This window comes from Hypomesus nipponensis, chromosome 3, assembly GCF_054491055.1.
Source record: "Hypomesus nipponensis isolate SF chromosome 3, ASM5449105v1, whole genome shotgun sequence".
NCBI classification, from domain to species: domain Eukaryota; kingdom Metazoa; phylum Chordata; class Actinopteri; order Osmeriformes; family Osmeridae; genus Hypomesus; species Hypomesus nipponensis.
The window spans coordinates 14,413,620-14,430,878 of record NC_140363.1 but is presented as its reverse complement, the minus strand read 5'-3'; the positions used below and the strand labels follow the sequence as shown (position 1 = coordinate 14,430,878).

The 17,259-nt window shown below is 43.6% G+C and overlaps 1 protein-coding gene across 3 annotated transcripts; it reads left to right on the top strand.

Moving 5' to 3' along the window:
- The first annotated feature begins 815 nt into the window (after nucleotides 1-815).
- On the top strand, nucleotides 816-12,791 carry bahd1 (bromo adjacent homology domain containing 1). Of its 3 annotated transcripts, XM_084678174.1 has the most exons (8): nucleotides 816-1,021; nucleotides 1,133-1,397; nucleotides 6,946-8,493; nucleotides 9,273-9,688; nucleotides 9,977-10,136; nucleotides 10,236-10,315; nucleotides 10,745-10,836; nucleotides 11,043-12,791. In XM_084678174.1, the coding sequence occupies exons 3-8, from the start codon at nucleotides 7,062-7,064 to the stop codon at nucleotides 11,230-11,232; spliced, it is 2,370 nt and encodes a 789-aa protein (XP_084534300.1). In that variant the 5' UTR covers nucleotides 816-1,021; nucleotides 1,133-1,397; nucleotides 6,946-7,061; the 3' UTR covers nucleotides 11,233-12,791. The 3 variants fall into 3 exon arrangements, with proteins under 3 accessions (XP_084534300.1, XP_084534314.1, XP_084534307.1); XM_084678188.1 differs by lacking the exons at nucleotides 816-1,021; nucleotides 1,133-1,397 and adding an exon at nucleotides 4,305-4,564; XM_084678181.1 differs by lacking the exons at nucleotides 816-1,021; nucleotides 1,133-1,397 and adding an exon at nucleotides 4,305-4,920.
- The last annotated feature ends 4,468 nt before the right edge of the window (nucleotides 12,792-17,259 follow it).

Genomic DNA, 17,259 nt, shown 5'->3' with positions numbered 1-17,259 from the left:
ACTGAGCGCTTACACTTTTTCCTGCATGATTCCTCACTCCCTCCTTTTCTGTCTTGTTTCCTAGCACTCTCAACTGTCAGGGCACCCTTTTTTCACTCATGGACCTGCCCAGCCCAGGGTGTTCTTTGTTCCTGACTGTGAGCTGTAGCAGAAAAGTTTACAGGAAAGCTCATTATGTTGAACTCTGCTCCTCACACCAACTTCCTCCTGCAGACCTCATTTATAGACCATTGTGGACTGCAGAAGTCTGATGAATTCCCCTTTTTACTGTAGATGGTGCTACGAATAGGCACTAGGTGGGGAATGAACCATGCACCCTATCAGTCAAGTCAATGAAAGCAGCAACCGGAAATCTATGTCTGGTCTGTGACATCTAGTTCTACAAGCAAGGAAAACATAAACTTAATAAAAACAGTTTTCCACATCATACTAAACATCCATTGCACTTGTCTCAGTCCCGGTTCCACCTGTGGAGTCTGATCTCAGGCCAGTAAACTAATCAATAACTAAAAAGAACTATAAAACAACCGTGACCGTCTTTTAAGTGCAAGAAAATGCAGGATCAGGTGGCGGTCGCGTGCAGTACCGCAGAGTAAACAGAGTAGGGGGCACACCCCCCCTTCCCCTTGTGACTTCCAACCTCTTTGCCTAGGCTTATCGATTGGAAGTTAATAAGGCTACTTTATGAAATGTTTCTGGTGGCGATTTTTAAAATCTAGGTCTGTTTAAATTCACTATTATTTATTTATTTTCCTCGGAGGGGCACTTTGAGTCGAGGAAGGCAAACGGGCAGTTGCCCGGGCAACCTTATATTAGCCATAGCCTGTGTATGTCCCTGCAGGCAATAAGTCATTCTTGTGATATGGGACTGTAGCCTACTCGAGAGGATCATGTCCATGGCCCTTTAAGAAACTCCTCCATGTTTTCGCTAGCCTACATGTGATGCGTCAACAGTAAAAGCGGACGATGCTGTTATGTAAAAAAAAAAAAGTGAAGTGTGCGAAGGTCTTTCAAACCGCAGGTAAATTTGCTATTTTTCAAATATATTTTACATAGCAATACTATTCTAAAGGAATATGCAAACAGTATTTTCTTTGAATGTAGTTAAAGTGTTCCATTTTCCCAATTTCAGACAGCGCTCAAAGCTGGATAGATCGCTACGCAACTCAAACCGAACAGCCCGCTGAATGTTCTCGGGACTTGCGGAGCCTCCCTGGTACACCTGACCGAGTGACCGATCACAGTTATTACACAGTTGGGACAGTTATCCTTTCCTTTTTACCCCTTTTCAGTAATAACACCTAATTCACACCCTGAAGATCTTCTGAGAACTTATGTCATCGTAAACGAAAGAGAATTTACTTTAGGGTGGACTTGGCAGGTGGCTCGCATCTAGGGTGAGTATCTAGCCTGTTGGTTTTACTAGCTCATCACACTATTATTAACCTAGCCATCACAGTCAACCAGTCCTCCACAGTCACCTACAGTATTTCATTAAACATTAAGGAAGCTAGTTTTTATTATGATGTCGGCCCCCATCTGATCTCACAGCCTAGTCTGTATGCATTGTAACATTGCAACAAGGTGAATCCATTGTAGAGCTATTTAAATCTGACATCATGCTCTTCCAGTTTAGGATTACTACTCACCTGGACATTACATTTCAAGGACAAAAACACTTGCAGTATTATGATTGCACTTTACATAGTCTGAATATAATCAAGTTATGCCAGCTAAGTTTCCTAGTTATCCCTGCTAAATAGCCGACTGTATTGGCAGGTATGAGTGAGAAAAAAGAGGCAGGCATTAGGATAAAACCCTCTATACATTAAGTCATGGGTGCTTTTTGTCTACTTGTCTTGCCCGTTTCTATATCTGCATCTATTTCTCCTCTTATTCCTCGCTATTCTAATCCCTTTCTCCTCAACTCTCCTGGATATAGGACCGATTCTCTTTAGCAGATAGCAAGGACAAGCACTATGAAATTGCAAATGGGGTTATGCATGTTAAGGAGAAAGGGCAGTGGTGAAGTGGTCATGTTTCATAGAGGAAGTAGTTAATTTATAACTGTTGCTTGATTGATCCAATAGATGATGTGAGAGTCAGTTATCGGGATTTAGGCCTTTGGTGTGAAGATGGATGGTATTAAAATGTGCTGGTATTATCTGATATTATCCTTTTCAGTTCAAAGCCACAGGGTTAGTTCAAGGCTGTTCATTACAAACAAACACGGAGAGAGAGAAGCCTGTTTTTGGCCTCACTAAGCTGTTTTCTGACTGTTCTGATCTCTGGTGGAAGGTTAGAAAATACAGAAGAACATCTGTGACTATAATGTATTCATTACCGGAAGATTGATTCTGAAGTGACATACAGGGGGGATTCAAACCTGTTGATCTGCAATCCAATGCTTTACCACCAAGCTACACCCCGACCCTGATGTTTAACATAACAAAATGATTTGTCAGCCTAGTAGAGAGCTGCCAGTGAGAGAGGGCTCAGCTGTCTGTAGACCCACAGCTGCTGTGGATGTGCAGATTACAGCAGGAGCTCCTTGTCTCTGTTATCACACCGGCATGTATACGGGTGAAAGGACAGTCAATCTTTTTTATGAGTGAGACAGAGCTCATGCGCTGACAAGACAACATCAAACCTTCGCTGAGGAGCACACAACACATGGCACCAAGTGTCCTTCAGGGTGACAGATGCTAAAAGGATGACTGAAACCAGTCACCTCCCTTGTGGAGAAGATACTGAGGAGTCTGCCACAGTTTTTATGACAGGACCATTGTTCATTTGGATCTCTGAGAGGCTGTGCCTGTCAACAGTCTTGTGTTGAGAAGTCATTTAACAAAAACTTTTAGCTTGATGAGATTGAAAGTACTCATTGTATACCGTAGGACAAAATTAGACTTTAATTGCCAATTTCTCTCTGTTGCCTTCAGTCAATTCACTGTTGATGTAAATGATTTATTGATGTGACAAGGAAATAATTTAAATATTACCCAAGCAAACATATAAATAATAAACCACAATGAAATGACTATGAAACTTTAATAAGACTGAAGAAAAACAATTGTAGAGTGGTAATATTACAATAGTCTAAATGTGTCAGTTTCCCTCTTTTGGTTTCAACCTCTCTCTCTCACTCTCTCTTCTTTATCACTCACTCCCACTCTTTGTCTCTGCTTCTCACCCTTTCTGTCAAGATTCCCCGTCATTTAGCTCAAGTGCCTCCTCTTCTTGAGAAGGCAACTAACTAGACTTCCTGTGTCACTTCTTCTCTGAGGTGCTAAGCTTGTCATCTTCAAACTGGTACTCAGAAGTGTACAAATGTCTACGGTCTATTTGTGTAATAAGACATAAAAAGCAGTGTTTTGGGTGCTATCATGCCTGTGATGATTTTATCATCGTAATATGCCATGCCTCATTAGTGATGGTAACAAGTTTGTAGGCCCCAATTGAAACTGACCATATTCTAATCCGATTTGACTGTTTAAACATCTTCTCAGGACTGAGCCCACACTGTCAACAGTTTTGTAAACTGTGATGTAGCTGGTCAGGCCCCCAGCAGTGGGTCGACTCAGCTTACAGTGTTTTCACGCCTCATTAAACTCTGCACACAGCCCTTAATTACACTGTAAAGTACCTATTGATGGAGCCAATTAGCATGTTTCAATTTCAGTGTGATTTTACTCAGATGCCAACACATGATAATAAAAAAAAAGACCAATAGATTTTTGACACGTGGATGTCTAAATGTCAAGCATTTTTTTTTTCTTTTTTGGGGTGAAATGTTAATGCTCAAGCCTGTGCATGCTTGCAGATTGTATAGTATTATAGTAGGCTACTATAGTAGGCTAACTTGCATAATCACAGAATTAAATGTTTTCCGTGTATTATGTCTGTTAGCCACAAGCTGAGTTGTGTATCTCAGAGCGTCCAGACTAAATTGTCATACCCACTGTGGTTGGTGGGCTTGTGTTGTGTGTGGTGTGGTCACTGGTCACCAGAACTGGTCAGAGAAAAGGAGATTTCATCGAACTCCCTGGGTTAGGAACCTGGGTTGAAGCTTGTTTTATAGACTTGGATCCCTTTCACACCTTGAAGGTGGACAGTTTCGGAATCGAAATGCCGAACTATATGAGCAATATGAAGGATCTAGATGTCAATGGTTTGCTGTCAAATCGAGATAGTGATAATAAAAGTGTTTGGCTAATTTCTACGGCATATAGTTGCCTAGATTGATACTTACTTAACCTTTCTGAACCGTCTTTAACACGTTAAAGTTGTTACACATTTCAATACGAAACGCCTCTGTCTGGACTCGATATGTTGGTTGATGTCCCGGCGCAACGGCAGTCTCGCGAATGCGAATACAGCGCATGAATATTATCTCCAGCATGCTACTTCGGAAGTAGGTCACCGTTTTACCGCTGTACAAATGTCTCAGCTGAATGTGGACCACGATTTCTTTATCAATTAATCGAGACTCAAATTTTTGGAAGCGTGAACGGAATTACGCGGAATTCAAAAGTATATGAGAAGGCATAGGACGGGGCGTACGGTAGGCTATATGGGTAATATCTTCGTTGCCTGTGGCTGCAGCATAGGTAGTCTACTGTGAGGGTGTTGGATTGAAATATTGTGACGATTGTGATTTCATTATGCTTAGAAAGCAGTGTTAATACGGGCAGTTTTTAAAACGTCTGATAGTCTGCTTCCAGATACGCTACATTTAGACCTGTTCATAATTCGATGGTCAACTCCTTGATTAACTGATCTTGACTCATTCCCCTGTATCATATCCTGTCCTATTAACCCAGTTATAGTATCCAAACCGTTTAGTCGCTAATTGCTTATGAAAATTCAAATTCACTGCGCGCTCACTGGGCCGTTAAAGGAGTTAATCAAGTGTTAATGGTAAGTAATTCAGGCTCGCGCAACCTCGTGCTCATGGTGGTCTTGGTGATGATGGTTGAACTAATGGGGTAAACAGTTAAGCTAGCAATTGATTCGAAAGATAATTCTGGTTCTGATACGCCCAATGCAAAATTGCAGGGAAAGTCCATGCGCCCCTCTGCTCACACACACTCACACACACACACTACATGGTTATTATCATATCATGATGAGGGATGCGGTACGTGTCCTTCTGTTCTCAAGTGTATGATTAGTTCGTACACCAATCATGTATTTGACACAACAGCCTGGTCGTTCAGCCTAAAAACGCAACTGTTTCTCAGTCACTCATCTGACTTTTAACAATTGAACTTGATTTCAACATTTGTATGATAGTTCTGGAGCTTTAGTGTACATATTTCTTGGTAGAGGCTATCCAGCCCACGAAAGTGGGTCCTTCCAAACCACATAGGCTGCGTTACATCCAACTTTGACGACGGGATGGTATCTGTTAAACCCAGTCCTGCCAGTTGCTGATAATCGATACTTTTTCTGTTTTGCTGTTTCTCCATTAACACCTCAGGCAAACCCTTCTCAGAGAAGTCTCTCTTCTCCTCTTTGTATTTACAATTCAAACCAAACAACTTGATTTGAAATCCATAAATTTAATTGTGTGCTTCTCCCTCTGTTCTGTCTGGAAATTGTCTCTTTCATGAATGGCCTTTCATGGTTGAGCGAATCAGATGGAAATAATGGCCAGTCTACCATAGTTCTGGAGGAGTCTGCCAGCCAGCTGACCATTATCATGCATATCTCATTTAGGTCAAGAACATAATAGTTCATAACTAAATAATGTTTCCAAAGCTGGAAAGGCTTGCTGATAAGCTAAGTTAATATAAACAAAATGTCCACATACCCTAAGTGAAGGGAATGGTTTTCATAGTTCCTCTTGGTTTTGTTGTCAGTTTGGGGACATTTTAAGGGATAAGAAGAGGCCTAGTTGAGTCACTTTCATCTGTTCATGTTTTGAGTCATAGTCTCTGTTGGATCATATTGTGAGCATCAGTAAAGGTCTGTTTGGTGTGGACCCAGGCCAGGAAACAAACTGAAGTACAGTACAGGTCACAAGAAAAAACAGATTCAAAAGCTGCCTGGTTCTCCTTTTCCTTTACAAGATGAGGCATTTGTAATGAAACTCAACAAATGAATGGCTGAACCCGTTTCCCAGTATGCGGGAGAACCTGAAGATAAACCTTCCATCATTCATTAGATCTTTAGAATCCCTGACCTGCTTACATTTACGAGGAGCACATCATCTCTTAAGCGAGCTCCTTTAGACTACTTGTCTCTCCTCCTCTTCTCCTTCCCTTCCCTCTCTTCTTCAAAGCACAGAGCAACCTTACGGTGAGACTCCAAGGCTCTCCCAGATTGAGGCGTGTTCACATGGAAACTAAGGAGGCAATACAGTGAGAAGTGTTTACGCTCCCATGGTTAAATGAAGCAGCACGATGAGTCACTTAAGCCTGGTAGAACTGCCTCCAAGTACCAGGAAAAAGATGCTTCCTTCTGTTCTTTATACGGTTGCCGACACGACCCGTGAAGGCAAGACTGACAGTTGTGTTCTCAATGAAGAAGTGTCTTTCTGAGTTGAAAGCTCCCCCCCCCCCCCCCCCAGATGATCTTTTGACAATGAAGAAGCCTTAAACCACTGACCTTGATGCTCATAGAAACACACACTCGTTGTTAAAGGGCTTCTAGAGGCATTTAATGTTTAATCCTGTCAGTTCCCAGCTCTGTGGGAAAGCACAGCCCTCTGGAGATTAGCTTGGTTTATAACAGTCATAATACAGTCTGTATGGAGACAGACTAATGATATCAATAGGTTTGTATGCATGCATAGCTTAGGCTACGCTGTGTTTACAATGTTATTCTCGTATAGCAAGCAAGACAAACAAATGGTAATCATAATGTTCATACATTGTGTATTACAGTCATTAAGCAAATTATTTTCTCAGTCAAAATGTGTCTTCCTTTATGTCTTCCCAGGGTGTGTGGTGCTGACTACATTACCCACAATGCCCAGTGTCAAATGGACTTCCTGATCAGCTGTTGCATTCAACCCTGGGAATAATCGGGCGGGGCCTCTGCCTCATGCTAAGGCCATGGGCGGAGCCAACCCTGACATGCCAGCAAAACGAGGGAGGCCTCCAAAGGTGAAGAGAGGCAGGAGGAAAGGGAGTAAGGATATGAGAATACAGGAGGTGGAGTCAATTAAGGAACCGGGGTTGAGTGAGGGGGAGACCTTAGGCTGTCGTGTCCTCCTCACTCGTCTGGAGGAGAAGCGGGCTGTGGGTGGCAAAGACGGGAGGAGGACAGGAGGGAGAAAAAAGGTTCAGACCAAACCCTCCAAGTCTGTACTGAAGACCTTCACAGTCAGTCAGAATGCACCAGAACCAAAAAAAAGCAACCAATCCAATGCCTTATGTCCCACGTTACCTCCTCTGGAGCTACGCAAACGGAGACTGGCCTCTCTCAACGCAGAGGCTGTCAACAGCCTGCTGCTGCATAGACAGAATTCTTCGGGGCCAACGCTCACCAAAAAACGGATAGAGAGACAGGATTCCAGAAACAATCCTAAGACAAAGAAACCACATTCAGGAAGTCCTCAAAAACACAAACGAGCCAAGATGGAGGAAGTGGGCTTTGACCTGGCAAGTTTGACCCCCCCCACCCCGCGTCGTCAGGCTGGGCTCATGGCAACAGCGTTGCTCAGGCTCTCCAGCACCCCCCGCGGTGGAAGATGCCGGAGTGTTAAGCGTAGGTGTGAGAAACAAGTCCACTCCAAGTTAGAGAAACAACAGGTCCGACACCAGCCTCTACCCCAAATGATGTTGGTACAACGGTGCTGCGGTGTGTGTGACAGGGAATGCAGCCAGGAGGGGGCCCAGAGGATAGGGCCTTCAGAGGGGCAGGATTGCCTCCCGCATGGGCCACAGTGCTCTTCTCTCAGGCCTGTGAAGGAGGAACAGGCCGAGATGGACGTGACCCCCACATCCTGCTGCCACTCCTCCCAGGGAAGGTGCAAGGAGCTCTGCCACTGCCTCGCCCTACTGATGGACCACAGGAGTTACCAGGAACCAGAGGAACATTGTCTAACCAAGGGTTACCACCTTCACCTTCACTCCCCCCATGCCTTAGCCTACCCTGCCTTAACCATTGGTCCCCACACTCATCCACACTCCCATCTTCATCCCTGCTTTTCTGGTTACTACATCCACCTCACCCACCATAATCCCTCCTCACCTCCCCACAGCAACAACCCACTGCCTTATCCTCCTTCCACCATGCCCTCTATCACACTGTGCCCGAAGGGAGTCCACAGTCAAAGGCTACTGCCCCAGACAGACCCTGAGCCCTGGCTGCAGCTCCAGGCCTCAGGGATCCCCCAGCCTGCCTACTGCCCCTCAGGAGGGGTTTGTTACAGGGAGGCCTGCAAGACTGGGGGCTACACCTACACTGCTGTACCAGCCATCTCAAGCAGTGGGTGCTCTCAACACGCAAGCTGTCCCAGCTGCTGCCACCATATCAAAATCGGTGAGTCGAGCTTCATTTCGGAACTTTATATTTCCCACGGTTTACTTTCCGTATCCTTTTACTCCTATGCGATAGAGTGAAATATTTCAGGTCATTGTGCTGATCATGTCGGACATGAGTTTTCTGAGGCCTTGGTAACCTTTCAACTTTGAATGACAAACCAGCAACAATGGGCTGAGAATAGTCTTGATTGTTGACCTTTTAATTCTTCTGTTCTGGAAGTTTCTGAAAAATTCCACACAGGCTGAGAATGCAAGGTCACCCTGTGTAGTATTTCAGTTTGTACACACACACACACACACACACACACACGTCTAATGTAAATTATATGTTTGTGAGAATGTAGGCCATGCATGTGCTCTGTAAATGTATGCAGGTCCACAGCTGAGATGACCTCATTAGGCAGCATGATTACAGTCAGGTGGCGTGGTCTGAGAGCTATTAGCATCAGGAAACAGCTGTTTAGCAGCTTCTGATTGGCTGGTTAGCTGCCTCTGAAGTGACACTATTGAATTCCTGTTAGTCACTACTGGAAAAGTGCAAAGTCAAACTGATAGTCACTTCTAAAAAGATGCAGGAGGATTGACCTCCTTTTAGTTAGCTTCCGTATTTCAGTTACGTCTATCAGTATGTATTTCAGTCAGTGATTGGTGGATAGGTTAGTTAGGTTTGTAAGCTAGAAAAATTATTTAGGTCTCTCATGGAAAGTGTGTGTGCAAGTTAGTGTGTCTGGGACAGAGATTCACTAACAACTCTGGCTCACTTTACTCTCTCCACAGAGGACTTCTCTTCATCTTCCCTGGAGGTCTGTAGTGCCCGTGCCTGCTCTGCCCACCGGCCCCTCTCTGGCTGCCCCATGCCCACTGTGCCTCCAGCGGCCCAATCAGTTCCCCACCTCAAGACACCACTCTCAGACCCAAACCAACCACAGGCTCCATTGCGGGTGGGGAGGGAGTGTCCTCAGAGTGCAAAAGCACCTAGTGGCTCGCGGTCTGCCGTGCGCGGGGGTGTGTCCCCCACGTGTTGCCCTGAGGTGAGAGACAAGCGTCGCTCCAGGCCTGCCAGTGCTAGTGGACATGCCAGACAGGCCAGGGACAGACCAGGCCAGGTCAAGCAAAGCAGAGCAGGCCGGCAGAGGCAGACTAATGGCTGGCTGCCTCTGGGGAAGCCCTTCCAGAAGGAGGTCTTTACTGTGGTAGGTGGAGACGACTATCAAAAGATATGTACTCATACCTTTAGAATACATACAGATACATGGATAACAGCCATTAACAGCAAAACTGCCAAGTCATATGGATGCATTGATAAGAAACAACACAAACTGACACTGTCAACAATCCTAACATACTGATAACTTGCTAGGAAAGAAAACACAATGCTTGCTTGTCAGGAAGCAGTGCTAATGTTCTTTTTCAGATCGTTATCATTTACACCGGTGATACTAGAGTCTCTAGTGTTTGATTTGTTAAATGACGACTTCCAGGGGGAAGAGGCTGCCGTTTTGAGGAAGTGTTTCGAGGGCGTCCAGCGGGATGGTGAGCTCATCAGGGTCAGAGACACCGTCCTCTTACGCTCTGGCCCCAGGAACAAGTCCCTCCCCTATGTGGCCAAAATCTCTGCACTCTGGGAAGAGCCTGAGTCAGGTAGACTCCTCCTCTTCCTGTCTAATCAGCTCTCAGACCTTTTCGTCAAGTCTTTATAAGACTATCAGAACAGAATTTGAGTATGCGTGTGTTCCCCAGGAGAGATGATGATGAGCCTGTTTTGGTACTACCGCCCGGAACACACACAGGGAGGGCACAATCCCAGCATGCATTGTGAGGTAAGTGTTCCTGACCAGGAACACACCTGGGTTAGAATCTCATCATGATCTCATTCAGGCCTTTTCACAGAATGTGAGGAAATCTGGAAGAAACCTTCCCCCCTCTATGTTGGACCGGAACAGACTTCCCCTTGTAAATATTCTGCCGGAAAACAAAATACTTTTGTTCACAGTATGGGATAACAACCAGCCCAGTAGATCAGAAGCTTTAGAGGAGATCACAGCTACAGCTCTGCTCTGCTAGTCTCCACTCTCTGTCTGTCCGAAAGGATTAAATGAAGATTAAAATCTCAGAGAGTTTGATTTCCCAGGACTAGAGGGGAAATACAGAAGCTTTCAGTGATGATATCAACTGTAGGGTAGCTTTCTGGTTCTTTTCTTCATTCTCAAATCTCAGTTTTTATACTATGATCTCTCTCTCCTCTCCAGAATGAGATCTTTGCTTCCCGTCACCAGGATGTAAACAGTGTGGCCTGTATTGAAGACAAGTGCTATGTGCTAACGCTAGCCCAGTATTGCAGGTGAGACAAGTTTCATGAACATGCTAACAGATTCTACTCTCTAGTACGCTAGTTATTTTCATAATGAACATGATACAGATCAAATAGCTTTATTGAAATGTGTACTTACAGTATGTAGTTGCAATACAGTTGGTGATTATTAAGGGAATAACAAAAAAAATCTAAAGCAATATAGATGATTTCACCAAACCTGTGTTTTGATCCAGATTCCGTGCCTTGGTGGCGAGTCGTGAAGAGGGTCACCCTGGTCACACCTCCCTGGTCCCACCACCCTCCTTCAACCACACTCTTCCCGACCCACGTCCTTTGCCCCCGGACGTCGACCCCAACCTTGTGTTTGTCTGTCGTCACGTCTACGACTTCCGCTATGGACGGATCCTGAAGAACCTGCAGTGACGAGGACGGGTGAGGTCGGAACTGGGCTGTACCTGTTGTAGGAAGCAGGTGTGGACAAACTAATGGTAGCTCTGCCTTTCCATGCCTGTGAGACCCCTCCAGTGAATTATGTAAGACCCTGCAGAGGCGGAGGTCATAGAACAGCTTGAGGATCTTAAGGGAACCCCAGCGGCCCTTGGATGAATCTGCTGAACTGAGATCTCCATGGGAAGAAGAGAGATGAGGTGTCATCCACCTGACAGAAATTCCAAGGATCTTTGTGGAGCAGAGGAGCGGTATGTGAGATCATCTCCTGATGATCCAGATGAGGTCTGACTCATCACATTCTGGGTTCAGATACAACAGCCAAGGCCCGGATCTCATAACCGATCTCTGCTAAACAGTTTTGGAACTTCGTAATAATAAAGCAAACAGCAGATTCCACTTTAAAACTGTTGTTGGCTGTTGTACAACTGTAGTGTATGGTGAGGACCACATTGCCACAGAACCAGGGAGATGATTCAGTCAAGAAAGGGAGCTGTCTTCAGCACAAATAACTTGTTCCTGTATAGCCGAGAAATTAGGGATTCAATGTGCAACCCATGATTTTGCATAGTCATCTGTATACATTTTGTTTACCAAATTTATTTTGAAAAATGTGTTTCTATTTATGACAGAATGACTAAATTTAGCATTTAGATGAATTATTTACTTACAAGTGATCTTCTCTCTGGCAATGGTAATTATTTATTTCTATAAAGAGAAAAATGTATTTATTTATAAGTGCGTCCTGATTTTGTGGAGACTTTGAGGCAAGTCATCCTTGAGTAAGAGTGGTCCAGGTTAGTACAGTCCTGTTTAAGTGTCAGAGTTGGAAACCAAGGAACCAATAGTAAGAGAAGATAAGCCACTGGACCAAATTCCCATACCCATGTCCTCCTAAGGTAATCGCAAGCCTTTTTTAGTTTACCCAACCTGAACTGACCGAGGGTTTTGAACCCATTACCATGCATGCTCTGGCCTTACACCCAGCAGGTAGAGACTATGTTGAGGTCTAGACCGCCACCGTCCCTTGTCTGAGTAGCACTCCAAACCCACCTGTCTCTCCTACATAGGCCTTCTGTATGTATGAAAGGGGCCAGGTGTGTTGGGGCAGGGAAGGGGAAAGCCAGGCACAACCCATCAGGTTTCCAGGATGAGACTCACTGGTTGAACTTCTGTGTAGAAGATTGTCTCTCGCTTGTCTCTGTGCCTGTCTTTAGTGGACTGGGAACTAATAGCCCCGTTTTAGAGCTAATGTGTATCTGACATGCCTTTTCTGGATTGCTATTGATTTACTAGTGTTGATTGGTGTAGTCTCTGAGCATTGCTACAATGTATGTACCAAAAAAAGGTTATGAAGGGGACTAAAGTGTCACAATGAACTCATTCCAAGATTTCTACAAATGTTTTTGGTTCCTTTGAGGTTATGGAGGATCTAGAAATCGTTTGAGATATTATTCAGAGCACAAAGTATTTGTATTATTTAATATGGACGTGTGTAATATAAGACCATATTTAATTGGAATAAATAATATATGAGTTGCTTAAATGATATAATACGTTTTGCTTGAGTCTTCTTACATTTTCGGATTTATAAAAACTGGAAAGGCTCTTCTAAAACCTGCAGTAATCCTTTTCCATCACATGGTGGCATGCTGAATCCACAGACAGTACTTGTTTAGCAGGTAAGAGGAAGACGCTTCATATATTGAGGTCATTTACAGTTTTCCACCATGTTAAATTGTCAATATGGAGTTCAAGAGACATGAAACAAAAACATTTTATATTTAGTATAATAACCTGAAAGTGTCAACTAGAATGCCCTAGTTAATGCTTATATCTTTGTTTTTTTTACAAACAAAAATCACTGAGTAACAAAAGCAATACAATTGACATTCATGACAGGTTCACGCGGTGAAAGTCAAGCCAAACTACAGTCGATGGTTTTGTACACATCTACCTCTTAATACACAAATGTGTAATTCTCTCACTCCTACTCCTCTTCAGTTCCTTCTAGAAGATGATAGGAGCCACTCGTGTCATTGAGCTGATTGGCTGAAAGGAGTGAGTGTCCATGTCAGAGACAGAGAGAGAGAGGCAGAGAGAAAGCAAGAGGGAAAGACAGGAGGAGTGTACACCAGGCAACGCAATCATCAGAGCTGTTATGAATATGCATGAGGCTCTCCTCATCATGCAATCAGCTTGCAGGGAGTGTAAATGTCATGGCTACATTTGCATGCTTATCAGCAGGCATGGGGCTAAGAGCCTGCGGAGGTGGAAGTTCTTCAAGTTTTGCTTGTGTGTGTGTGTGTGTGTGTGTGTTTGTTTCTGATTGTAGCGAACATGTGTGTGTCTGATTGTAGCGACTGTGTGCGTGTGTCTGATTGTAGCGACTGTGTGTGTGTGTGTGTCTGATTGTGGCGACTGTGTGTGTGTCTGATTGTAGCAACTGTGTGTGTTTGTGTATGTGCGGTTGATCCACCTGGGACTTTGGTTCCGTCCGTATGTGTGTATGTTTATATATGTGTGTGTGTGTGTGAGAGAGAGCTGTATCCTACTACTACCATCTGACTGCAATGGTGATAATAGAATAAAATAATATACATTTTCTGGTATCCAGATCCATACACAAGCTCTTACGCACTTGTTTGCAGACTTAACTGCTTTCTCTTGCATTAAAACATGTCATATGGATAATTTGATTGAAATATTACAGTACAAATTCAAATCTTTCTGATTTGTTTTCTTTGGTGAATTCAAGAGTCAAAGCCTCGGCTGTCTTGTGATAGCAACTGTAGCTGGGCATAAATTAAATTCTAAGATAACATACTGTCTCTGTAATAAAATGTGATTAGCAGCAGTGGCTGACAGTAGGTTTGATATAACATTTTGTTCTTGGGTAAACAAACACCCCAGCTGTCTAATGCACACAGCGGGACAGCAAATTATGCGAAAAGTCTGCAGGCACTCAGAAAACACCTGTGAGGTCACTCTCATCTCAGACTGCAATTTCGATTTTCCATGTTCTCTTAGATATTTTTAGAAGTCTGGAGTGGAAGAAAATTGGTGTGTATAGATTGATACATCTGTGTGACTTGAGGTGTGTGGTCAAAGAGTAGTGAACCCTTTAAAACTAAATCAAATCCACTCAAACTTCTGTTAGAGTGAGAAACTTTTGTTTGCTTGGAATTAAAATTGTAAGGCAGTTCTCATTGTTGCAGTGTGGAAGCTTGTTCTGAGAGCACAAACCGCTAACCCCAGTATATTGCTCACTGCAGGAGTGAGGGAGGTAGAACATGATACTGTGAACTAGCCTGGCTCTGCCCTCCTACGTACTTCCGCTCAATTTGGATTTTGCTTCTGACTGTACAAATGAAATGTACGAGGGTCTGGTTAGGACCACGCTAACTGTGAACAACCCTGCCTCAATTGAGGCATCAAGAAAACAGCTCAGCTTGCATTAATAATTTAGTTTTCGCCCAATTTGTTTTATTTTCAAAGGGAACAGTGAAGTTGTCTAAAAAACTAAAGAAATCTGGTCTTCTGTATATATTAAAGCAATATAGTACAATATGTTGTTGCCTACGCCACTCGGCCTCCGGCCTCGTGGCTACGGCCGAACACCACCCGTGGTATATCCCTCAACAACCCTACTCGCACTCGTACTATATTGCTTTTATAAAACAATTTATAGTCAACCAATTAACATTTAAATACAGCTATTGATTAAAAAAAATGTTTATTTTGCCATTGTTCCTCCGCAACGAAAAAATAGATCCGGTGTCAATGTCAGCTGAGTTATTAGCCCGAAAGCTAAGGTTATGCTAGCAAGATTCAAAGGCAATAACATTATTTATTATATGGCAACGACGGTACGAGCTTTCTGATTGGATAATGGGTAGTCATGCCAGACGCGTATTGCCCTCCTCAGCGGTGACGTCATCTTCAAAATGAGCGACGAGTCAGCTGCTGAGTTTTACTATCCAAATGATGCTGAAAAGATTTGTCATCGAAAGTGAGGATGAAGACGAGACTCTTTTAATCACTTGTGTCGTTATTTTGTGTTGAAATTAAAGCCATTTTAGCAGAACCATGTTGTCCGCTTTCTATCAAAAGTATTGAGTTGCTAGGGCAACACATGAAACACAGCGTGAGAAGACTTGAGAGCTAGCTACAATTAGCCTAGAGGTACCATTTATTTTCGTTTACGAAATGAAAAGAAGCTAAAAATGCCATATAATAAACTACTTACTAACCTCGACCGTTCGGTCATGCCAGGAAATATCAAACCTCGGCTTTGCCGTATCAACCTCGCTATCGCCCGGTCGATCCGTTCCTCCCTCAGTTTGATATTTCCGGGCATGACCTCACTCTCGGTTAGTAAGTACTGACACTGTCGTGTCGGCCGCAGCCCGTCTGAGGTAGATTGACTAGCGAGGTGAGTAGCGAATGAGATGAGCGGTTATGTGACAATGACACAGTAGCCTACATTCTGAAAATATTTTTTTTTCAAATACGTTAAAATAAATATTGAAGTCACTCATTGTTGTAAATACAAGTTAGCTTGTTGTCTTTCAGAATTGTAAATGGAGGCTTTGACTCGTCTCCATTGTTATGGTTACTTCTTTGTATCAACGCAAATGTTTCATTGCGGGGTGATTTATTATTGGCGTGAAAAGTCAGAGTGGGTTATTTAAGCAAAAAGCCCCAAGAGGCCGTGGTTTACGCTCATTTTAGAACAGGTATGGGGAGTTGTTAGGCACGACGCTAAGCAGAGTGCCAAAAACCCTTAGCCATGGCTGCCAGCCCAACTTCTCCCCGCCCACAAAAAAATTTGGTCGGGAAGTTGGGTCTGGAGGGTCTCATAGGGAACAACTAGGCTACATAAAACCAGGATCTGGGCGGACCAATGAAATTGCCAGGGCGGGCTTTATACAATGATGGACAGATGATAAACTGTAACGTAATCAACAACGTCACGAAAGAGCCTTTAGTTGAATTCGTTTTCAACAAATAACATATTACGTTGCTCTGATTGGTTGTAGGTCTATCCAATTGAGCGAAGAGGCATTTGTTTTACGAGTTCGGTTGAAACACGCCCCGTAGTAACAGCTCAACGGAGAGTTTTCAGACTCATATTCTGACTAGAATTATGAATATGACAACGTCAGGCTAGAAAACCCCCTTACCTGTTCTAAAATCAGCGTAAACCACGGACTCGCGGGGCTTATTGCTTAAATAACCCACTTTGACTTTTCACTACAACACACAGAAAAAAGTAATTAGCTAGCTGAAAAAAGTCTGTTACTGTCTGAGCAGTGTGGAGCTGGCATTGGTTTTCTGGACATTCTAAAGACAATCACCAACAACTGCCAACTTTAGAATGTTGGGATTCGTTGGAGTTTGTTGGGGTAGTGTGCAAGCTGCTTTAAAACCAGACATTTTCAGATTTTAAAAACAGTTAAAATTACGAAGAGAGTAAACTGCTAAAATCGACATCAAAGAGAGCTCGAGGATGTTATGCATGCGAGTAAGCCTAGTTGTAACTAGGTAACGAGCTGTCAGAATGTTGGAGTTCGTTGGAAATCCCCCCATATTGGTCAGACATTCAACAACTTCACCCGACCCGACTGAACATGTTGAACTCTCCAGACAGTGCCCGACAATGACCAACTAACACAAACTGCTGGCCCACACTGACCCGACTGTTGGTGTTTGTTGTAGAATGTTGGCGATTGTCGGGGCAGTGTGTAAACTGATTAAGGTTATGCTGGATTTTACAACGGCATGGAACGCGATATAGCCAATCACAATCAAGGATGGGAACAACCAGTTTTAGAATGTGGGATAATTCAACTCACGGAACGTCTCTCGTCCAATCAGAAACAGCTATTTAAATCGAAAAACCCAAATTGTTTTATAATAAATAATATATACCTCTAACATACATAATTTCCCCTGAGAGTCCTTCAGAAGCCAGTCCATCCAAACATTAGTTACCTCTTC